The 22,801-nt window shown below is 30.8% G+C and overlaps 1 protein-coding gene across 1 annotated transcript; it reads left to right on the top strand.

Annotated features, from left to right (window-relative positions):
• Positions 1 to 16,782: 16,782 nt before the first annotated feature.
• Positions 16,783 to 22,230, top strand: LOC114185994 (LIMR family protein At5g01460-like). The gene is made up of 14 exons (XM_028073987.1): positions 16,783 to 17,403; positions 17,513 to 17,598; positions 18,874 to 18,989; positions 19,097 to 19,207; positions 19,541 to 19,639; positions 19,746 to 19,868; positions 20,050 to 20,112; positions 20,208 to 20,272; positions 20,370 to 20,479; positions 20,597 to 20,711; positions 20,805 to 20,870; positions 21,224 to 21,334; positions 21,563 to 21,629; positions 21,722 to 22,230. Exons 1-14 carry the CDS (start codon positions 17,054 to 17,056, stop codon positions 21,767 to 21,769), a joined length of 1,530 nt encoding a protein of 509 aa, XP_027929788.1. The 5' UTR covers positions 16,783 to 17,053; the 3' UTR covers positions 21,770 to 22,230.
• The last annotated feature ends 571 nt before the right edge of the window (positions 22,231 to 22,801 follow it).

The following is a 22,801-nucleotide window of genomic DNA, read 5'->3' as shown; positions in this document are numbered from 1 at the left end:
TCGAGTACTGTGATTCAAGTTACTAATGTTTTTAAAACAGATTTAAAGCAAGAAAAAAAAAAAACAACAACATAGTCGCTAGGGCTAGGTAGCAAGAAAAAGATGGGTATGGTTGATATGAAAACATGGTGATGAAGATTGCAGAAAAATATGTGAAACTCTAAATTTGCAAAAAGATTGTGCAATCAATGATGGATATCGTATGATGGCCATGCATTCGTAATTTGTTTTGTCGCATGTACATAGATCTAACTGTCGAATAGGGTGAGCCACGAGGGGATCACATGCTGAGGAGGCAAACTTGTTCAGCTTTATTTTTTGTGTCTATCCTCTCTCGACCAAAATTGGAGGAAATGAGTGAATAAAAAACTAAGGATTGAGAATTTCAATGTTCAAAACTTGGTTCTGTCTTGCTATCACATTATTATCATCACTTGCATCCAAAACTCATCCATTGATACGTAGTCCCATCTAATTGGTAACCCTCTTCTTCAATAGCCACCCTTCAGTGTTCCAATAGCCACTAAAATGTTTGCAACATCCCCACATGCATTGGTCTCTTCTTACCTTCACACCTTCCACGAAGCTTCCTATTTTCCCTTCAAGTTTATGCTTGATATCAACCTATGCACACTTGCCGATATATGCAAGCAACTGGCTTTCTTCCATTATCTTTCTTTTAGCCCTATTCTACACAACTCTCCAATCTTCTCTTTACAGCCATACAAAATTATTATCGCTTGCAAAATTTTGGAAATTCTCAAATCGGGATCACTCTCATTAGTTCAGATTTTATCTTTAAATGTTACGTATCTTTCTAGAGAGAATAGAACATTAATAAGAGACGAGTTAAACCTAAATATAAGGCATGTATATCACTTTCAACTAAAAATGCTTAAGACTATAAATTTTCATGTCTTCATTTTTATAGAGTGGTTAATTTTTTATTTTTAAACTATGTGAAATTTAAACTCGTAATTCTCATCAAAATGCAGATAATGTGTGTTTAACAGAATTTTGCATTCAAATCTTTCAAATAGAAACATGTAGTTCAATTTAGTGGTCAAACTTAATTTGGTAGTCGGTTAGTCTATATATTTATTATTTTACACCGCTTAAATTACAAAATATAGAGTTGTTTGCAAAGATTGATTAAAGTTTAGCAACATTATCTAACGAGTTTTATATTGAAACAAATGGTAATGTTGTTTAAGAAAAAAGTATTGATAGTCAATTGTAATACTAAAAAAATTATAGTAAACTCTAGTTTAACAACTTTATAATAGAGGGTGATTTATACGTAGGAAATGTAAGTTTATATATAGAAGACGTTGTAAAATTCATAAAATGAAGATAGTCTTCTCATTTAAATGACTATGCAAGTTCTGAAAATTTTTTTGTTATAAGAAAAAAGGTAGATTTATTATTTGTCTTGATTGAAATTTCAATATATATTCGCTAAAATTTATGTTTATTTTACTATAAGTTAGTTTTGTTTGGTGAAATAAGTTTATAGTTTTCAGCTTTTAAGGTGATGCAAGTGTATTTCATAATCCATAATTGGGTTTCTAAATTTGTAATTAGACGAAATTAATCTATCAACTTTGATCAAAGAGATTATTTCGGATGAAAGATATAGATGCGTGAGAAAAACAAATACAGATTCGTATCATATATAATTAAAATGAGAATAATTTTAATCATTCAGCAATACGATTTAATTATTAATTAACATTATTTTTCTCATGAGCAATGCTCTCTTTATACGTAAAATAGTGGTTTCCTTGAACCTTCCTCTGTCGCTGTTTGTTACAATAGAATGCTTGTTTTCTTATAGAATACGTGAGGAGTCTCTGGAACCATATTATAAACAGTAGAACATTATGTGAGTGTGAAGATTTATGTGGTTCTTATTCCAATAAGATAATATTAAAATAAATTTGGCCACAATCTTTAATTATTGAAGGTGGTACATGTAGATATTTTAATATTGTACTGTGCCCATGATGGAGTTTGGACCACCTGAGCTGAACCTCATAATAATTCAAGAAGTTGAAGATAGTACAATAGTAATCACAGAAGAATGTTACCTAGGAATTGACCACATTTTTTTTCACTTCCGTTACTTAACACTTAAATGTTTTCAACCAGTAAAATTTATGAAATTAGTTTTCAAATTAATAAACATATAAATATTTTAATAGAGAAAAAAAGTCGTCTAGTATAACATTGGTAGTTGTAATTTCTGACGGATTAAGCCGTCAGTAATTACCGAAAAATTGATCTATTGATAATAAACAATGATTTTTGTGAAGGATGTGTTCGTCGGTAAATACCGACGGATCTCAAGCATCCACGGTAAATGATTACCGACAATGCGTTATCTAACGGATTTTTGGTCGTCAATAATACTGATTTATCGACGGATTTGTGTCGTTACAAATAGATTACTACCGTCGATAATTACAGTAATAAGATTTGGTTTAAAATGTACTGATAAAACTTTATCATATTCATTAAGAGTTCCTGTATTGGTTATACCAATTTCTCCTCCATGAGAAGCATTATCATTCCTTTTGTCCATCTTCTTCCCACATCTCCTTATATTTTAAATTAAAGTACTTTGTTCTCTTCACTTTTAGATCGCTAATAATCACGACTAACTTGCTTTATCATGAAATATTTCATTGTTAGTTGAGCTATGAATTCCATTTAAGGAAGAATTTCATGCTAATGAAATATAAAAAAAAAAACAAATAAAGGTTTATATCTGTAGAATGTTTTGATACTAAAGCTAAAAGAAATAAATTAATAAAGATCATAAAAACTAGTATGGATTCAAGTATTATTGTATGTGAAAGTAGTATTGTATGTGAATGTGATGGAGGTACAAATCATTCTTAAAAGACATGGACATAAAATATAATTATTATATTTCTAATGATTATGATTGAAAATTACATAACTAGATTTTATATATATGTGTGTGTATATAATTGCAAATTTTGTTTGATAGTAACTTGTTTAGAATATAATTGAATAATATTTAAGATATCAACGTACATTTTTCTTTAACAAAAAATAACTGTCGTGGGATTCCATAGTTTCATTTTAACATGAAAGTTGTGTTGCATTTAACACCTAAATATAGACAAAATGAATCTATATAAATGAATTAAATTACTAATTAACTATTTTTATTATTATATTTACTTTTATGAGTGATATAAACAAATCAATTGGAAATTTACCTTATCTTAAATAAGATAGGATAATATAGTTAAAAACTGTTAATTAGTGAAAGAATTTGTAATTGATAAAAATTATAATTTTTATAATTTTTTTTGGCATAAAAAATCATGAACTATATCTAAAACGATGTATTGAAATTTTCAATTCATACATACCTTCAAATGTACCTAGTTAAGATACATTTTAAACGTTATAATGGTGCATGTTTATTATCTATTTAAAAAGGTTTAATTAATAATTTGATTTTTTTTCTTACTCCACCTTGGACTACTTTCCACCACCTCTTTACATTTGCACCACTACAAGAAAATGCTTTATTACTAACCAATTTTAATGATCAAAAGTTGTTAGGTACTATAGTGACAAATTTATATACCAATTTAAAAAATAAAATAAAAAATTATTGATTACTAAAATAGTCACTATTATAAGTAAAAAATTATAATTGGTCACTAAGGAAAGATAAAATTGAGGAATATTATCGTGCATTTCTGCACATTTGTATTGTAGATGCTCTGCACATTCGTATTGCGGATGTTGTGTTTATATAAACACAATATTGTATAATCATAATCTCTGTAATCATTGAATACAATAAATAATATAGGAAATAATTGATAATGATGGTTGCACACATGAGAAATAATACACGGACAAAATTCAAGGTTATTGGAATAATATTATTGACATAATATTTCTAGTATTGATTCTAATAATTAGAATCACAACTTTCTCTAACTCCCTCTCTCAAATTGAGGTGACTCAATCATCCAAGTTTGTCTCTCAAAATGTTGAACCTTATGTGTGTGTGAGAGGTTTGGCTAAATAATCTACAATTTGATCTGTTGTGGACACATAGGCTATTGTGAGTTGATTCTTAAGCACTTGATCACGAATGTAGTGAACATCTATCTTAATACGTTTAGACCGAGCATGCATCACTAGATTGGATGTCAATGCCTTAGCACTCAACTTATCAGACCACAAAATCAGCTTTCTAGTCATAGGAAATTTCAGCTCATCTAGAAGTGATCTGATCCAAGTTACTTCTGCTGCTAGGTTAGCTAAAGCTCTGTATTCTGACTCAATATTTGACTGTGACACCACTTTTTTGAAGGCACATGAGATTAATGTCTCTCCAAGGAAAACACACTGCATTGCTATGAATTTCCCATCATCTATGCTAGTGGCCCAATTTGCATTAGAGAATCTCGCTATATTAAGATCGGTTGATGGTTTGATATGAAGACAAAAAGTTGTTGTGACATGGAAATATCTCAATATTCTTTTTATTCCTTGCCAGTGATCCATGGTTAGAGAACTCATATATTGGCTGATTTTGTTGACAGAAAATGTTATGTATGATCGAGTGTTGGTTAGATATTGTAATGCACCTATAGCATGTTTTATAATGTAGGGTTAGCAATAAGTTCTCTTTTAGCAGTGTAGTTTTGATTGCAAGGTTTGTTGAAGTATTCGTTGAAAGATTATTGAAATTGTTCAGTTGTTCTATTATACTTTCAAAAGCCAATAGTTGGGCTTGTAGATCAACCCAACTAAGGTTGATTTGATCAGATAATTTGACCACCATCGGATTGTAATCAGCATCCATTCCATTCATCGTTTGAATCATCAAATCTGAGTTGGAGATTAGTGATCTTGTCAGCTTTAATTTATTAGCAAATTTCTTCATTTTAGGAAGATATTGATCCATCTTCATTTCTTCTTTACGAGTGTTGTGAAATTCTGACTTGAGGTAGATTGTCCTTGATTTTGTGTGTGCACCTGCTAGGCTTTGGGCTTCATCCCAATGTTCCTTGGAGGTTTCACAGTGTAGCAACTATGTTGCAATATCAATGGCCATTGAGTTTCTCAGCCACCCTAGGAAAGCTTGATCTTGTGCAATCCACTCTTCATAATTATGATTGGTTTTCAGAGTTTTGTCACTTGTAGTGACAAACGATTCTGGACATTCTTTTATTCCTAGTATGTAGCCATCAAGTTTGCAACCTCTTATCAATGGAAGAACTAGTGACTTCCATAGGAGATAGTTATCTTTGTCCAACCTGACAGAAACAGTTGTGAGTAGGTCATTTATGTGATTTGTATTGGCTGCGAAAGACATGATTGGATCGAGAGCCTTCAAGCTTAAGAGCTATTATACCAAGAAATATTGTCGTGCATTTTTGTACATTCATATATTGCATATGTTGTCTTTATACAATACAATCATAATCTCTATAATAAAGTCATCATTGAATACAATAAATAATATAGGAAATAATTGATAATGATGGTTGCACAGATGAAAAATAATACATGGACAAAATATTAGGGATATTGGAATAATATTATTGACACTAGCGCAAACACAGGTGCTATCACGCTTGTGTATACGCATTTTTTGAAATATGTGTAATATTATATTAGTAGATGATGACATTGTAATGTTATTAAGTTAATATATAAAATGAAATTATATTTATTAAAAATAAAGTGAAATATATCATAAAAAATGAGAGAAAAATAGTTGATAAATAGGAAAAAAGAGAAGAAACAGAGATAGACGATTTGATAAAAAGCTTGTAAAAGTAACAATCAATTTTAAAAAATATAATAAATAATTATATTTTAAAGGATAAAATTATAATTTTGAAATGTGGACACAAACGAAGAAATCTTCTTTATATATTGTTATGGATAATATCTTTGATGCTGATTCTAATAATTAAAATCACACTTTTCTCTAACTACTAAATTTGTCATTAATTAATTAGAGACCAATTTATAAACTAAGTCATTTTTGTAGCCAAAACCAAGGTAGCTAATTTTAAAGACTAATTTAGTGACCAATTATATTTTTTTATTCATAATAGTGACTATTTTAGTAACCAATAATTTTTTACTTTGTAGATTGGTATCAAAATTTGTCACTAGAGTGACTAACAACTTTTAGTCATTAAAATTAGTTATTAATAAAGTATTTGAAGCATTTTATTTATTGTAGTGCACTATTTATGTTAAAAAATTTGCACCACCTCCTTACACTCCCACTACATTTTATGTTAAAAAGTTTAATTTGTATTTTTCTGTAATCGATTCTTACATGAAGTGGGAGATTTTGGGTGAGGAATATTTAGGACTTTGAATTAGACAAAGTAATGTAGTGATGTTTTATTAGTTGAAAATAGTGCACAATGAATATGTAGTGAGATTGAGTGAGATGAAGAAAGTGAAGGAAGTGGTTGTTGGTAGGAATAAAAAAACAGAAAAAATTTAATGTATAAAATAATTTAAATTTTAATACGTCTAACTAATGGAAAAATCAAATTAACTTTATTTAATAAATATTAAAACTTAATTAAATAAAAACTAAAGTGAATCATAAATATGAATATAGAAACCAAATTATTAATTAAGAATAAGAAAAAAACTTTATGACGTATAATGAATAAATGACAGAAAGATAATTTAATATTTTATGGTTTAGTTTTGTGATTTTAATTTGTCAAACTCAAATTTATTGATAATTCTTCTTGATATATTTGCGCTATTTTATTTTTGCCACATTCTCCATATTTGTTGAAGAATTGAAGTACGTGAAGACATACAATACAACAGAGCAATTAAATTAAACCTCTAGAATTTAGGAACATTGGGACAAGTCAACATGGTCATGTGAACCCAAATCATTAGTTGTTGTCAAGGACACATTCGACTTTAACATGTTTGTGTCAAATTTTTGCATGGTCTAGATGAGTAACAAGCATGTATGATTGTGTCACGTGGGTCATGTGAACTTAATTTCAAAAGCAATTTTCAGTATCACAAGTAAGTTTTTTCACAAAAAAATATTTTATATGTTTATAGTTTATAAAACTTTTACCTTTAATCTATATAGCTATCTTTCTTAGAATATAACAGTAAATTAAGGATGATTTATTAAGTATATGATTGAACAATACACTACAACTCGAATGAAAATAATATTCAGTACATTTTAATGAGCTAGGGTTCTTTGTGTTTAATCTAAAACCTAAACCATAGAACTTGGTGTGTTAGGTTTGGTCTAAATCACATCCGTCATATGATATGAAATAATTTAAATCAACTTAATTAATTTTGTAATTGAATCTTCACCTTGGTCCAAATATAATGATATATCCCTTGACGTTGATTTAAGATCATTGCTTGCCACGAAAATTAAGTGTCCACTGATTGATTTCCAATCATGTCGAAGTTGAAAATAAATTAATCATGATAACATTAGTTTTATTTTTAAATATTTAGCTTAAAAAACATCTCTATTTCTTTCGACTTTCAATGAGTGATATTTCTACCGCATCCAATAATTTAACACAGATTAAGACTTAAGACGATTTAAATACTCTTTTCTCTTTTCCTACCGAAACTCATTTTAAGGACAAAATCTTGACGAAACCCATAGTTCAAAACGAATAATACCTCAGATGCATATTGATTAACCCTAATAATATCTTGGAATCAAAACATTGATGTCCAATTGATAATGAGATTTTACATGTGAACATCATTAGTCCTTTAAACCCTCTATTGAGAATGATTCGTTAATTTTACTCTTTCTTTAAATTTAACCAACTTTTTTTATTTGATCATTATTTTAAAACTTAACTATTTTTTAATTAAAAAATTACCTATAAAATAGATAAAAACTATTTATTTTTAATTTTATAATCTATATATATCAAGAAGATTATTTTTTGTACACACATTTTTTTTATTCTTACAATTTAAGTAACTATTATTTTAAACTAAAATAATTACATTTTCACTTATACCTTTTAAATGACCGTTAATATAAATTTAGTTATTTTATAAATTAAAATTATCATTTTAACATTTTATCCTTTTAATAACTACATTTTTAAATTTAAATCATTATTTATAATAAAAAATTATTTAATAAAAAAATACAAATTATTTATTTGTATAATTATTTTCAATAAAAATTATTTTATAGTTTAATAAATCTTTCTAAAAAACAGTGCGTGTTTCCACTAGTTTTTGATTAACAAAATCAAATATTAAGAAAATAAAAATTGTTCAAAGGAATTAGAAACTTATCCAAATTTATAGTTTTTTTTTTACTATATATCTCAGGTATATATCATACCTATATACATTGTGATAGATACTTTTTTTCTATTAATAACATATGAAAAATGTAATTTAATTTGTAACTCCTCGTACAAAAACACTAGTCAAATCCAAAACAACCATGATCGAAATGTAACATTATTTTGTTCACACAGTGACTTTTTCTCTAAGTGCATGGAATGAGGAGTGGAGGGAGGATGAAAATGGCCACATGTTAATGGAGGTAATGCCATTTTTTGTTGTCTTTTTAAGTCCACCCTGAACCTATTCAAATCCTTTGTACTTATTCAAAGATATTATAAAATTCGGAACTTGTCATTTACTTGGTGCAGAAGACGTGGAGAAAAGAAATAGTGGTCACTATCAAGGTTTGAGAGATGAGGTTTTAAATGGTTAATACCAAATGCAAATTATGTCCATGATAACGAAACTTTCATAATATTTTTTTAATGTTTGTTTCAATTTTAAGTTTTAATACATTAATAATCTTATTTAACAAGTCGAAGTTAATGACAATATTTTTTATTTATTTTTTAATATACCTTTTAAAAATAAAATCGTGAAAAAACTTTAAATTTTAAGAAATAAATATCATAAATGTGTGGTGGTTGACTTTAACAATAAGATTGTAAAACTTAGGATAAAAAAATTATCAAAGTTAGTTTTAAATTCAAAATTCTAAAATTATTCTTTTAGAAAAAAAAATATTTAAATTATTTTTAATTGTCACTTCTAAAAAACATAAAACAATTAGATATATCAAATTAATATTAAAACTATGTCTTATTTTTGTTTATCACTTTCTTCATTTTAATTACAGATTCTCCATCAACCAAACATAATAAACCATATTTTTTTCATTTTCTCTTCTTTCATTTTCAAAATGAATCCAAGTACAAATGAAGAAAATCTGTGTTTCAAAAAAAAACAGAGTTCTCCGTTTAGTATCACATATTTTCTACATTATTTCCACACAAAGGTTGTCTTTTACGTAGGTAATGGAACCGTACTACTCAAATTCAATTTCGTAAGAATTCCGTACTATAGCGGCAAGTAAACAATTGCGACAAGTCAAATTTTGCTAACGTGTGGTTGTACACACGTCACTCACAAACAAAAATGAGCACTTATTTATTTGGTACCCCCACCGGACCACTTGCAGTGTAATTTGAAGATAGAAGTTTAGCATTACTGTGGAAAATAAACAACTAATACAACAATCTTTATTAAAAATTAAACTCTATTAATGTTACTTGATCCACATAACTTACACACCCGAAAACAATTGATGCACTTTATAATTTGGTTTTTATAACAAATTTATTTAATATCATATATTAATAAAGATGATTAAATATCGTCTTGTTCTTGTCTAACACTGAGGAGGGATAGGGGTAGTCCGGTGAGGACGACTTCCCGCAAACTGGATGGAGAAGAGGGTGAACAAGGTTTCAAAGCAGTTTATGGAGTATGATGGAAAAGGCCTTGCACAAGACTACGTCCTTAGTCGTGTACAAGCTGACATGGGTTACATAAATCTTCACGTGCTCGTCAGGGTCTGTGTCTCCGTCATATTGTTCCAGGGTGAAGGCCTCCCATTGTCGCATGAGGGGGGTTTCAGTGATGTTGTCAATGAAGGGATGGCGACACTCCTGTCTACTTGCTATTGCGGCCATAGTCGGAGGGGTGGTAATGTGATGGAGGGGTGGGGGGTGGGAGGGGTGAAGGTGTGAGGGATGAGGTTGTATTCACTTTCCTCTTCAGTGGCTTGATAGAGGGGAGTTTTGGACTCCACATGAATCTCATTCTCCTTTCCTTTCCTTTTTGAGCAGCATCCATCTCTATCTTCCTTCTCAAGCGAGCGTTCTCCTACTTCAGTGCGTCCATCTCCTTGGCGTTGCTCTTCTTAGCCTCAGCAAATTCATGCTGCATCTTGGCTTGTCCTTCAAGGATGGGATCAAGGTCAATCTAGTATGTGTCGGCATCTTTGGCTACCAGCTCAACATATTTTGCAACACCAACTTTTCTACGGGTTGAAACCATCTTCAGCAATTCTCGAATTGTTTTGGTAAGATATTAATTTTAGCCCCACGGTGGACGCCAATTGTTCTTACAAAAAGGAGTCAAACGATCAAGTTAGCGAGAACTCTCAAAGTCAAATATTAGTTTTCAGTATTAATGAATTGCGTACCTTTAATTATTGTCCACCTATATTTATAGAATATTAATCACAAATTACCTGGCTATGGGATGGGCCTTTATTGGGCTTACCGATTCTTCTTTGGGCTTGTGTGGACCTGATCAAGGCCCAAGTACCAAGCCTATGAATTGATAGTTGTTATTTCCTAAATGTAGAGTAGGTGACCCTTATTGGTATATAACCTTAGCCACCATGTATGTATTGTCTTTCTATATAGTTGATTAGTGATCTGTACCAAACAGGACTATTAGTTGGCGGTTAAGGCTGGGTACTCAGTCTTGTCGATCCTATCTACCTAATATAGTGCAGTATTTTAGTTGTTTACACCATTTAACACATTTTAACTCAAATGTCAACCCGAATAACTATTTAACACGCAAAAAATATTAAAATCGTTGAAATAAAACAAAAATTATATGTTCACTTTTAAAATTAAAAACAAAAATATATCAAAATTTGAAAAACGAATAAATTTCAATTTCATAAATTTATCGAATAAAAATATATTTAACCCATATATATATATATAATAATCTATAATAATCTATAATAATAAAAGAGATTCTTCTTTTCGTTTCCACATTTTATAATATCCGTTTTATCCTTAATTATTTTAAAAATTAATTATTTTATAAATAATTTACTTTTAATCATTTTCTACAAATCTCTTTTATCTTAAATCATTATTTAAATTTTCTTTTTACATATTTTTTTATTTATTTTATATTTAACAATTTGAAAATTAAAAAATATGAATACACATGCGTCGTCGTGACTGTGTGTTCGCTAGTATATATAATCGCTAGATATATAAAAGTAATTGGTTTTTGAATGTTTAAGTATCTTAAATTGTAAACATGATTGAATATTAAATGCATGGTGAATAATAAAAGTGAAAAGGGGAACGTGGCAACAAGAGCAACGTGTACATATAAATCACGTATCTTTTGCGAGAATCTAAATGGTTGTACCATATCACAACAGGGCTCCACCAAGCCTTACAATTTGCATGTGACATAGGAAATCAAATACTGCAACCAAATCTTCCCTCTACTTATGTTTAAATTGAAGTTCTGTTTTTTTTTTTTTTTATTTCTTTCTTTTGCTTAGTTTATTTAATAAATATTAATAAGTAAATACAAAGAGCACAAAAATTTAATAAAAAATTGATTTATCTACAAATATTGAATAAAATTATTTAATAACTTGTTTAATCCATTTAATAAATTATTGCTGTCTTGTTACTTTTTGTTAATAGTATTTGATAATTTAATAATTATTTTTAAATTTCGCTAATTTGTTTGATTGATTTAATAATTTATTTAAATATTTAATTTGTTTTGAAGTTTAGTTTAAGGTTGTGTGTGTATTTATAATTTTTGTTTTAATTTAGTTTTTTTGTACGTGTGTTCAAACTAATATATAACTTTTGTAGTGTAAAAAAAATAGGAGTAAATAAAAGAAAAAGGACTCTTAGATTAATTGAGTAACAAAATGCAAATGAAATTAAATTTGTATGATAACATTGTTAAAGTATTGATATAATAATTATCTATTTGCGGTACATGATCGTTTTTTTATACATGATAGTTTCTTTATTTGTCTTTGGATTTTTTTTCGTGGGTCATGTTTAGTAGATATATGAGAATGAAGTATAATTGGACTATAATCATTATTGTTTTCACGTTGTCCTCACTTATATTTTTGGACTCTCGTGTAGGTGTTATGTACCCATAACAATGCATTTATAATATTGATTTATATACGAATAATGATATTTTAACCCAATTTTAATTTATCACTTTAATTATCTTTAGATAATCATATCATATTACTAACAAAATCAATATAAATAATTGAAAAATATTAAAGTGGTGAATTAAAAATAATTAAACAAAAATATATCAAAATATCATTATTCTTTATATACAAAAGGTAATGTCATTGTGGAAGTGACAAAATATTTGATGGGTAGAAAAAAATTTGACTAAGATGAAAAAGTGTTGGATTTGTAAGAAACTTGTTAATATGAAAATTAGAAAGACATGTTTTTTATGGTTCATAAATCTTAACATTTGAGTTGTTGAAATTGTTGAATATTTGTAAAGACTTAACATGTAGATGAAGAAAGTTGTGAGTGGGTTTGTCCGGTTTCTTGTAACATGTTGTATTATTGTTGAGATATAATCGTTAATTAAATGAATAAAAATATATTACTATTTTTTTTGAAAAGTGAACTTACTTCTAGTTCAATATTGGTTGCAAATATGGTAATATGGTATATAGTATGTTAAATGAAACATATAAGAGAAATAACAATTTAATTTAGGAGAATCATCAACACTAGTCAAATGTATGATGTCATTTGTGATAAGTAATCCACAAAAACTACAAAAATTTTGTCAAATGTATGAGTATACAACACCAAATCAAGTCAAATGCATGAAATTTCGAAAGAGCACGTTCTTTACTCATTTATGTTCTTGTTACTACAACCATTGGTGTGAATGTAAGAAATTTCAGACTTTTTAACTATATTATCACAACGTTATCTAGAAATTGATTTTTATATTGAGAAATGGGCCATGACCCTTCAAAAAATTTTATATTTATATAATTTTATATATGATTTCAAATTATTTTTTTAAATTGTACTATATTTGATATTTTTTAAAATTTTTATATATCTATATTTATATATAAAGGAAAATTTCTTTTTTTTTCCACATTTGTTTTCCAATTTTACCTTTTAAATCATTTTTTTTAATTTAAATAATTATTTTGTTAATAGTTTAAGTGACCATTTGTTTAATTTAACATTTTTTTTCAATTTGAATAGTTTTTTAGACATAATCATAATAAATGGAAATTAATTACAGTAACATTATAAAAATTATTTATATTTAATTTTACAAAAATAATATTATTAATTTTTATTATCATAAAAAATTAAATACAATAATTTTATTTGTTTATATAAAATTATTTTGGACATAATTACTATTTTGATTTCTATTTTTTTCAAAAATATCACGTTGGTCTTCCAGTTTTGTTTTATTTCAATTTGGTCTCGATTCTTGAAAAATTGATATAATTTGATTTTTTTTGTTAAGTTTCTTGAAACAAATTAAGGTTTTTTCATTAAAATTTAAATTGTGAGTAAGAATGATTTGTTTTGTTAGTGTAATTAACATAATCCTAGTATTAATCTTGATGAAAAATTATTGATCCGTTTCAAAAAATTTAACGAAAATGACCAAACTGCATCAATTTTAAAAAATTTGAGACCAAATTAAGACTAAATGTGACATTCCATTTAATAGATAATTCTAATAATTAAAGTATCACAAAATTATAATAAAATAGAGCAATGATAGAAACATATCAAAACTAACATTTTACAATTGTCCAAAATATATTGAAACATAAGGAAATATCAAGGGCACAAAGCAATGCCATAAACATGTTTCATAAAGCAAAACAATCTAGCCAAGGATTGCTCATAGAGCAAGAAATTTAAAATATAACAGTTCCAAAAGGGTGCTTAAAGAGTTATAATAATAAAGCCTAGTCTAAACAACTACATTTCCACTATCTTCACAATCACCAAGAGCCTCCACATATGCTCACACCAACATTGGTGATTATCGCAAAAAGGAAAAACAAATAGAACACAGATAGAGAGAAAGGGTAAGCTAGAGAAAAAAATTAATTTTGACATACATATATGCAAACAGGTTATAAGCAAGCAAATCAACAAGCATACCAAAAATGTGATAGCAAATAATCAAAGACCCTATAACTTGGTTATCCAAATACATGTAATGAGATTCATTGGTTGCTTGTACTTGTGGTGACCTCTACTGCTCTGTAGAGCCATTACTAATGGATTTCACCCTACCATGCACAAGGTTAGTCCATGATCATATAAGTCCATTATCCTGCTAGAGACTAGGACCTCCTGCTACTCTAACCACTTGAACTAGTCTACTCTATGTGAATCTGACTGATTCATTAGAATGTCAGGATGCAGTCTTTTTGAATCCTTATTTCATTACATACACTACAAAAACACCACCATAAAGTCTTCCCAAAAGATTCATAGAATTACGTCAAGCTTATACCATATACATATTCTCACACATTCATTATCATTTCATACCAAGCACATCAAAATCTCAGCATCATTATATCACATACATGACATCATACGTTAGGCTCTAAGGTAAATCACTCAATCATGGAGACAAATAACCAAATCAGAGAAGAGTGCAGCAATAAAGCACGTCCTTGCACCAGTCTCGCTCAACCTAGAAACATTCGCTTAAGCAACAGAAGTTCTTTTGCTTAAGTTAGGCCTTCTCGCCTGGGTGAGAGCTCGAACAATGAGAACATTGATGTTTTGTGAATTCTCACTTAAGCGGGACCTTCTCGCCTGAGCGAGATTTCTCTTCGTTCAAAATCGAAGCTCCTCGCTTGAATGACAACTCGACAGAAGAAGAAGTGAGTTTCTGCTACTCTCGCTTAGGCGATAGCTGCTCGCTTAGGCGAGATTAGCAGGTTCTCACCTGTTCACATATGCAGATCCAGAAATTCAAGCACAAATTCACCCAACATATTTCCAATCAACACAAACATCAAACAAGCATTTAAAAATATGATTAAGCAACCAGCAACATGCAATATTTTTAAAAATTTAAACTCTAGCTTCCCTTACCATGACAAATGCTACTACGAGGGAAAAAACCCTAAATGAAAGGAACACTAGGACCCGAAACAACTTAAGGAGCTGAAAATAGAAAGAAAGGTACACGAAATGAGGCTCCAAGGAAGGTCCCCAAAGCTAAACAAACACAACTAAACTGAAAAAGAAGGGAAACATGAAGTTTTGGCGTTCAATTTACGTGGAAGGGGCGTTCGGCTAGCTCAAAGGGGGATCTCGCAATTGTCCTAGCTGAGCTTCTGTTCCAAGGAGAGTAAGAGTGAGAACTGTTTGGATGTACGAGAAGAATAGTAAAGTGTTAAGTGGAAAAGCTGAAGGGGTTTCGTGAAGTGGAAACCAATCGGTTGGCCTAAGACCTTTTACTAGAACTGGACCCAAAACTTAAAACACAATAAGTAGGCTTTACACTAAAAAAATCTGGAGGACCAACTTGACATTTAGATAAAAATATGGACAAAAAACGTAATTCAACCAAAATTTTGACACTCATAAAATACCAAAATATTGGTTGAAGATTCATCACTAATGTTACCATTGTTTGTTCCTCTTGTTAGTTACAACTAATGACATTTATTGATCCAATATAAAAAAAATACACGACATTTGTAAGACTTATAAAGGTGAATTTCATTCGATTCAAAATGAAAATTATTCTTCTACTTATACCGTATCCAAAATTCATACTTGCCCTCCATGTGGTATAAAAAATTAGGAAGACTAATCACTAATTGTATCTACAACAAAATGAATCAACTAATTTAAAACTTTAAAACAAGTAAAAAAATGTTTTTATTATCATAGTGAATATCATATATTTAAAAATTGTCAAAACAACAAAATTGTGGAAAACAATGTCATTTAACACTAATATCCAAAGGAAATCTCATGTTTCAAATAGAGCACTGCAATTATGTATTATTTGACCACACTAGATTATAAGGTACACAATAAAAAAAAGGTACACTATCATACACTCTTTCAAAATATCATGAAGTTTGAAATAAATATCTTTCAAAGGTTATTGTAAAATTATTCTTATATTCTGTCGTTTGATTATTATTGAAAAGTACTAACATCATACTTTAATAAGTTATTTTCTAATGCTAAAGGGTAAGAAGGTTTCTCACGAAATTGTGGAAATAATATATATATATATATATATATATATATATATATATATATATATATATATATACTTTCACGACTATTTTAATTATTTTAAAATTTAAGAAATAATTATTTATAAGATAAAATTCTGCACACTAAAAATTGATTCAACTTATTTGAGTATATTAAAAAATTAACAAGGCGTCTTAATGTATAATGAAGAACTGAAAAGAAAAATGTTGAGCCTTAAATTTCTTGAGCCCAGATAAACAAATTGGGCCCAATTAGCCCATTTCGAAACTCCACCTCACTATCCCAATTTCCAACCCTTCCCCTCCTGTTATGACTTGGAGTACAGCCTGGTTTGAATTTAGCTTACAACACCGAACTACCCCAGTTGAAGTTACAAATATACCCCGAACAGTTCACCAATAACCCATTATCAACAACGGTCACGAGGGCATAACAGTAACTCCACCCCTCACATCAAAATTACCACCGCTAACCGTAGCAAACCACCACCGGAACGAAACCAAATTCCTCTCTTCTTTCTCTCTGTCTGTCTCTGAACGAGATCCGACCAACCCTAACCCTGATTCCCAATTACTGATTCCTCTGATTTCGCCGTAGCGACGATGGGCGATTTCAACCTCGCCCTGGTGATCGTGGCGGTGGTGGTCTGCGTGATCGTGTTCCTCGTCAACGTGTACCTCTTGGTCAACTATCAGCATCCCGACGATGCCAACCAGGCCTACTTCCCCAAATTCGTCGTCGTTTTGGGCCTCTCTATCGCCGCCATCTCCATCCTCATGCTCCCCGCCGACGTGGCTAACCGCCATGCTTGCCGCCACGCGATCTACAACGGGGCATGCAACCTCACGCTTCCCATGAAGGACCTCTGGCTCGCCGTTTACATCGTCGACGCCATCCTCGTCTTCTTCGTCATCCCATTCGCCATGTTCTACTACGAGGGCGACCTTGACAAGTACTTCTTTTTTGTTTTTTCTTTGTTCGGTTTGAAATTTGAATTGTTGTTAAGTGTTTCGTGGATTTGAATGAAAAGTTGTGTTGGGTGTTTTTTGCGTTGTGTGCAGGAGTATGGGGACGAGGATTAAGAGTGCGTTAATGTGGATGGTCACCACGGCAATAGTGTGCGCCCTCCTTCTGGGTATTTTATACGGTATGAATGATTAATGTGATGATGCTCTTGTTTACTTTGAGTCGCGTTATGTTATGTGACTTGTGTCTCTTTTTACTTAGTCGTGTAAGGTAGGACTTAGAAGTGCTTTGCGTTTTAGTTGGGGTGTTTTTGTCAAGGACTTAGAATATTGAAAATGGGATTGGGGAATTGTGTGTATAGGGGTTATGGGTTGGGTTTTTTGATGGATGTGTGGTTGTGCGGTTTCTTCAAATGAAAATGAAAGGATGATTTCGTGTAATTGTGCATGTGCGGAGAAAGAGTGGGACGTATCACATTTGAGGGGGTTTCAGGTTGCTCCTTTTAGTGATGACAGTCTAGAGGTCTTTCAGAGGCTTTTGTGAATCAAACAGTTTTGGGTGCTGTCGATCTTGGCGTTGAATGACGGGCGGGGAGGACAATTGGATTAACCATGTTTTGGGAAGTAAGGATCTTAGTGCGTTTGCGAGGTTGGATAGTGGGTGGGATTTTTTTGAAGGCTGTTTTCTTGTATAACAGCTTACCTTAGAGAGATTTTTGTGTGGTAAAGATATTGGCGGGTGAATAGAAGTAGAGAGAGGTGAAGTTTAATGTGCATCATTTGCAGGGTTTTTATTGGGACTAAGGATGTGCTGCTTGACAATGCCTTGTGTTCTATACTTAATAAGTAATAAATAAATTTTTATGAGATATGGGTTAAAATAAAAGAGTGGGGTTTGTTGTGGATTACCGATAACAAAAGGGAGAACTGAGATCGGGGTGGGTCTTTCCAGCAAGAACAATTCATGCTGCACTGCAAGCAAGAAGAGTGTAATCAAAGTTTATACGAGTGAAATTGTGTCAAGGCATTATGGTTCACATTATTAGATGAGACAGGCAGGAACGAGTCACAAACTTGGTCCCAAAAAAGAGCCACTGAGAATTTTAACCCATTAAACTGGTTTCATTTCCTTCACAATGTTCTTCTCTTGATGTAGGACTAAGGAATGGAAATCATTCTATACACAATAAACAATTGAAATGTTTAAAATTATATTTATAGGTGTAAAAAGTATTGCATTGCATAATTCATAATCTGAGTTAAAGTCATGATTAAGAATTTGCTCATGGTTGTTTCAAGAAGGATAGTCATCTTTGTTTGTCATTTCAAATTCAATTCAATAAAGATATACTACAAAAACCCATCTTAAATGTTGAGTTAATGTTTTAAATTTGATGTGGTTTAATCTGAGATTTAAACTGTTTGCTTATGCTTCTCTTCCATAATTGATCTATTAGGGCTGGTTGGTAAGGTGGACTTTACTGTCAGGCATCTCTCTTCATCCACAACTGCATTTCCTAGCACATGGACATTCAATAGTAATGAACCATGTATTAAAAATGGTGTCCATCAGGTCTTTTTCTGTACTAGTTTCTTTTTTTAGCTGATTTTGTTGTTTTCAGGGGTAATATTTTTTCTGTTGCTCATACTGCATTTCCCCTCACATTGTCCTTAAACCAGTGCTCAGCTTACTCTGCCAGTCCTTCGTCAGAGCAAACATGGACCATGCGTACTACCTTCCCAGAATATGTTGTTGCACTCGCTACTATTGTTGGATCTGTGCTTTTTGCTGTAAGCTCAATCTTCATAAAATTTAACTTTTCTTTTAAGAGCTAAATGTTTGGACTAGACTTTTAGGCTTGTTTGGCCAAAATTATTGTATTGGATAAAGGACTACTCCTGTGGTTATAGATTTTTCAGTGAGACTGAATGAATTATAATATGGTATTATTATATTCTCTTTCGAAATTGAGATTTTCGTAACACCCTAAAAGTATAATAAAAGTACTGAACAGAAGAAAGAAACTTTCTCTTAATGGATTCGTGGATTTATTTAAACACGCCTAATGTAAGTAGTGGCTTTCATATTCCTGATATTTGACCACTGTTCTCTATTCAATTCAGATATTTGGCGGTGTTGGTATTGCATGTCTTCCATTAGGACTTCTATTTTCATTTATTCGGCGTCCAAAAGCTGTTATCACTCGATCACAGTATATCAAGGTGCTATATATTGTTACGGAAAAAAAATGTTAATTCGTTAGCTTTGTATTTGTTTACCTGATTATGCTATACTATATTCATGGTGTGGTTGGTTTGGTTACTGCAGGAAGCCACTGAACTAGGTAAAAAAGCAAGAGAATTAAAGAAAGCAGCTGAGGATCTCCGTCAGGAAGAAAAGGGTGGTTCAAAGGGTAGAAAGTTTCGTAAAAATGTGAAGGCAGTCGAGAAGGTAAACAAATATGGATCATTTATCAGTTTTCTTTACTTTATTCTTTAAGTATTTTTGTGGAGACAATTGTTAGCTTGGGCTTTCCATATGAAATTTGTTGCTGGCACCATATACTTTACAGTTGTTGAAGCATTTTGTGAAATTAAAGTGATTTACTTATAAACCTCGCATAATTCTGCAGGAGGTGTTTCAATTAGAAGAAGACGTAAAGCTCCTTGAAGAGATGTATCCTCAAGGGGAAAAGGTCCATGATCAAATTTCTATTTTTTTTTTTTTTTAATTTTCAGGTATAATCAATGTGTAATGCTTTTTCCTCTGACTAAGCTTGCATGAATATAGGCTGAGACAACATGGGCACTAACAGTTCTTGGTTATCTGGCAAAACTTGTTCTCGGAATTTTAGGGTAAGCTATAAAAGTGTGGTTTCAGTATGATCCTTTTGAACTGTTGAACACTTTTAGCAAGTGTTATGTTTCTTATCTATTTGAAAACTGTTAACAGGTTGATTGTTTCCGTGGTGTGGATCATTCATATTATTATCTACCTATTAATTGATCCACCACTTTCTTCTTTCCTGAATCAAGTTTTCATCAAGCTAGATGATGTCTGGGGTACGTTGGAAATGTCTGGCTATTTTCTTCTTTTAGTTATTATGTATAATTGAATAAATACATTATAATATTCATTCAGTTAATCCAGATGATATATGTAATTTGTTATTTCATCAGGTCTTCTCGGCACTGCTGCATTTGCATTTTTCTGCTTCTACCTTCTCCTTGCTGTGATTAATGGTGCCATGGTGCTTGGACTGAGACTAGTTTTTATTACTATACATCCCATGAAGTAATTTAAGTGCTATCGATTTATATTTCATTCTCCATTTTGGTAGTTTGGCATCCCTATTTGTATCTGACAACATGATCTTATATCTGGCAGGTGGGGAGCAACTCTTATGAACTCTTTTCTGTTTAATGTGGGCCTTATTCTTCTTTCTTCTATTAGGTGAGTATAGTCTCTCCTGTACATTCCTAATGGGGTGCTATGTATATTGAAGTTAAAGCTTCTAGCTTCTAGCTGAGTGTCATAAAGTTTATATTGTTTTTTGTTTTTCGCTTACATAATGTGAGAAGAGTTTGACAATTGTGGAAATTTAAAATGAGGATACTGTTATGTTAGGTTCTGAATTTTCCCATTTGAAATTGATCAATTTTGAAGGGGAAAGGAAAATGAAGTCATTGTGTTGCTTTGCAAGTGTATTGGAGTGTTGCATGTAAAGTTTAAGGCACTTGTTATATGCTGTCATGATCAAGGCATGCTTATACCGTCGCTGAAAGTTGTATTATTTTACCTTGTAGTGTGATCCAGTTCTGCTCCACAGCTTTTGCCTACTATGCTCAAGCAACTGCAGCCCAGGAAATATTTGGCCACACTTTGGAGTCTCTTCGAGGAATTAAATATTTATACAAGTGAGTCAATTTGAATTTCTTCTGCCTCTACTTCCCTGACTTGTCTGGCAAAAACTGTTACTTCTTTTTGCTAACCTTTGAATCTAGAGTACACTATGGGCTTATTGTTCCAATTTTGACCTACTGTATAGTTTGAATTAAGACAAGAGTTTGTAAACATTGAATATGGCTATAATATGGTAGTAATGCAGTTTAATTGAGTTTGACTGACTGTTTATTCCATTACAGGTATAATGTGTTCCAAATTGCGTTTGTTATTTTAGCTGGATTGACCTTTGTGTATTACGCTGCGTTTGTAAGTTTACCTTTGCAAAGTTAGTTTCCATTATTTAAACGGTTGTTAATATTTTACTGATACTAAAAGTTTTCTTTACACGGAAATATCAGGGATGGAGAAGAAAAACACCTAGTGGCAGGTTCCAATTATCTACATAAGGGAGGGCGTGGCACAGCCTGGAGAAGCACTTTCTGGAGTGAGCCATCGGAGATTCCTTGCGTCATACCCTTTAGAGTGGTTTTTATATTTGGATGTGTTTTGGCCTAGTTTTGTTTCATGTTGAAATGTATAGAGCAAACTGATGATCATCTGAGTAGAACAATTTGATGCGGTGGAATCGTTAGTTGGCTGCTACAGCTTCATCTTTGGCCATTGCTGCTTCTGTCGCCGTTGTATGTATTATTCCTTTGTTTCATTCTCACATCCCATTCTCATTATGTAATTAAGCGTATTATTACGTCTGTGAAGAGTACCGGATTCCTACAAAGCGTATTAAAACCCTTGCCAAGAGAAATTGTACGAGCAGGGTTTTTTTCTTTTTTTTCTTCTGTTTTATGTTCATACATGTTCTTGTACTTCATTCTTTGTATAATAGATTTTCTTAGTTCGGCTTTCAGAATGTGTATTTCCGTTTTGAATTGGTTGTTGATTATTTGACCAGCTAGAAAGTAGCTGTATACTTTCTCTTCTCTCTAGTATAGCTATAAGCTATATATTTTAACTACGTTTGTTCAACAAAAATAATATTAATTACATTTAATAAAGAGTGTACAGTACTATAAGAAACGCAGCTCAATTCTATTAATTGTGAAACTAATTAAAGTAATTTGAAGAAAGTAAATAAGGAAATGTTCCACTGTTTTGTTTACAATGTTGTAAATCACTCGAATTCCTTTAACGGTAATGGATATTGTTCCCCATCGTCTCACAAATCGTTATCTTGAGGGCTAAGATACTTCTAATAAAACTATTAAAAATACTTGAGAATCTTTCCGTAACGCATCGACGAAGGTCAACTAATAATTTTATGAATATTCCTATAAACCATTTTTAAGGTGATAATAGATAATAAGTTTAAATACTTGTTTGGTTTTCATTTTCGTAGTGTTTGTTGTGGATGGTTCTCAGTTTGACAGAATGTTTAAAATGGTCTTCATTTTGTCCGAATGTTTAAAATGGTCATCATTTTT

This window comes from Vigna unguiculata, chromosome 5, assembly GCF_004118075.2.
Source record: "Vigna unguiculata cultivar IT97K-499-35 chromosome 5, ASM411807v1, whole genome shotgun sequence".
Classification (NCBI taxonomy): domain Eukaryota; kingdom Viridiplantae; phylum Streptophyta; class Magnoliopsida; order Fabales; family Fabaceae; genus Vigna; species Vigna unguiculata.
The sequence above is the reverse complement of the archived record's forward strand: the minus strand, read 5'-3'. Positions and strand labels throughout refer to the sequence as shown.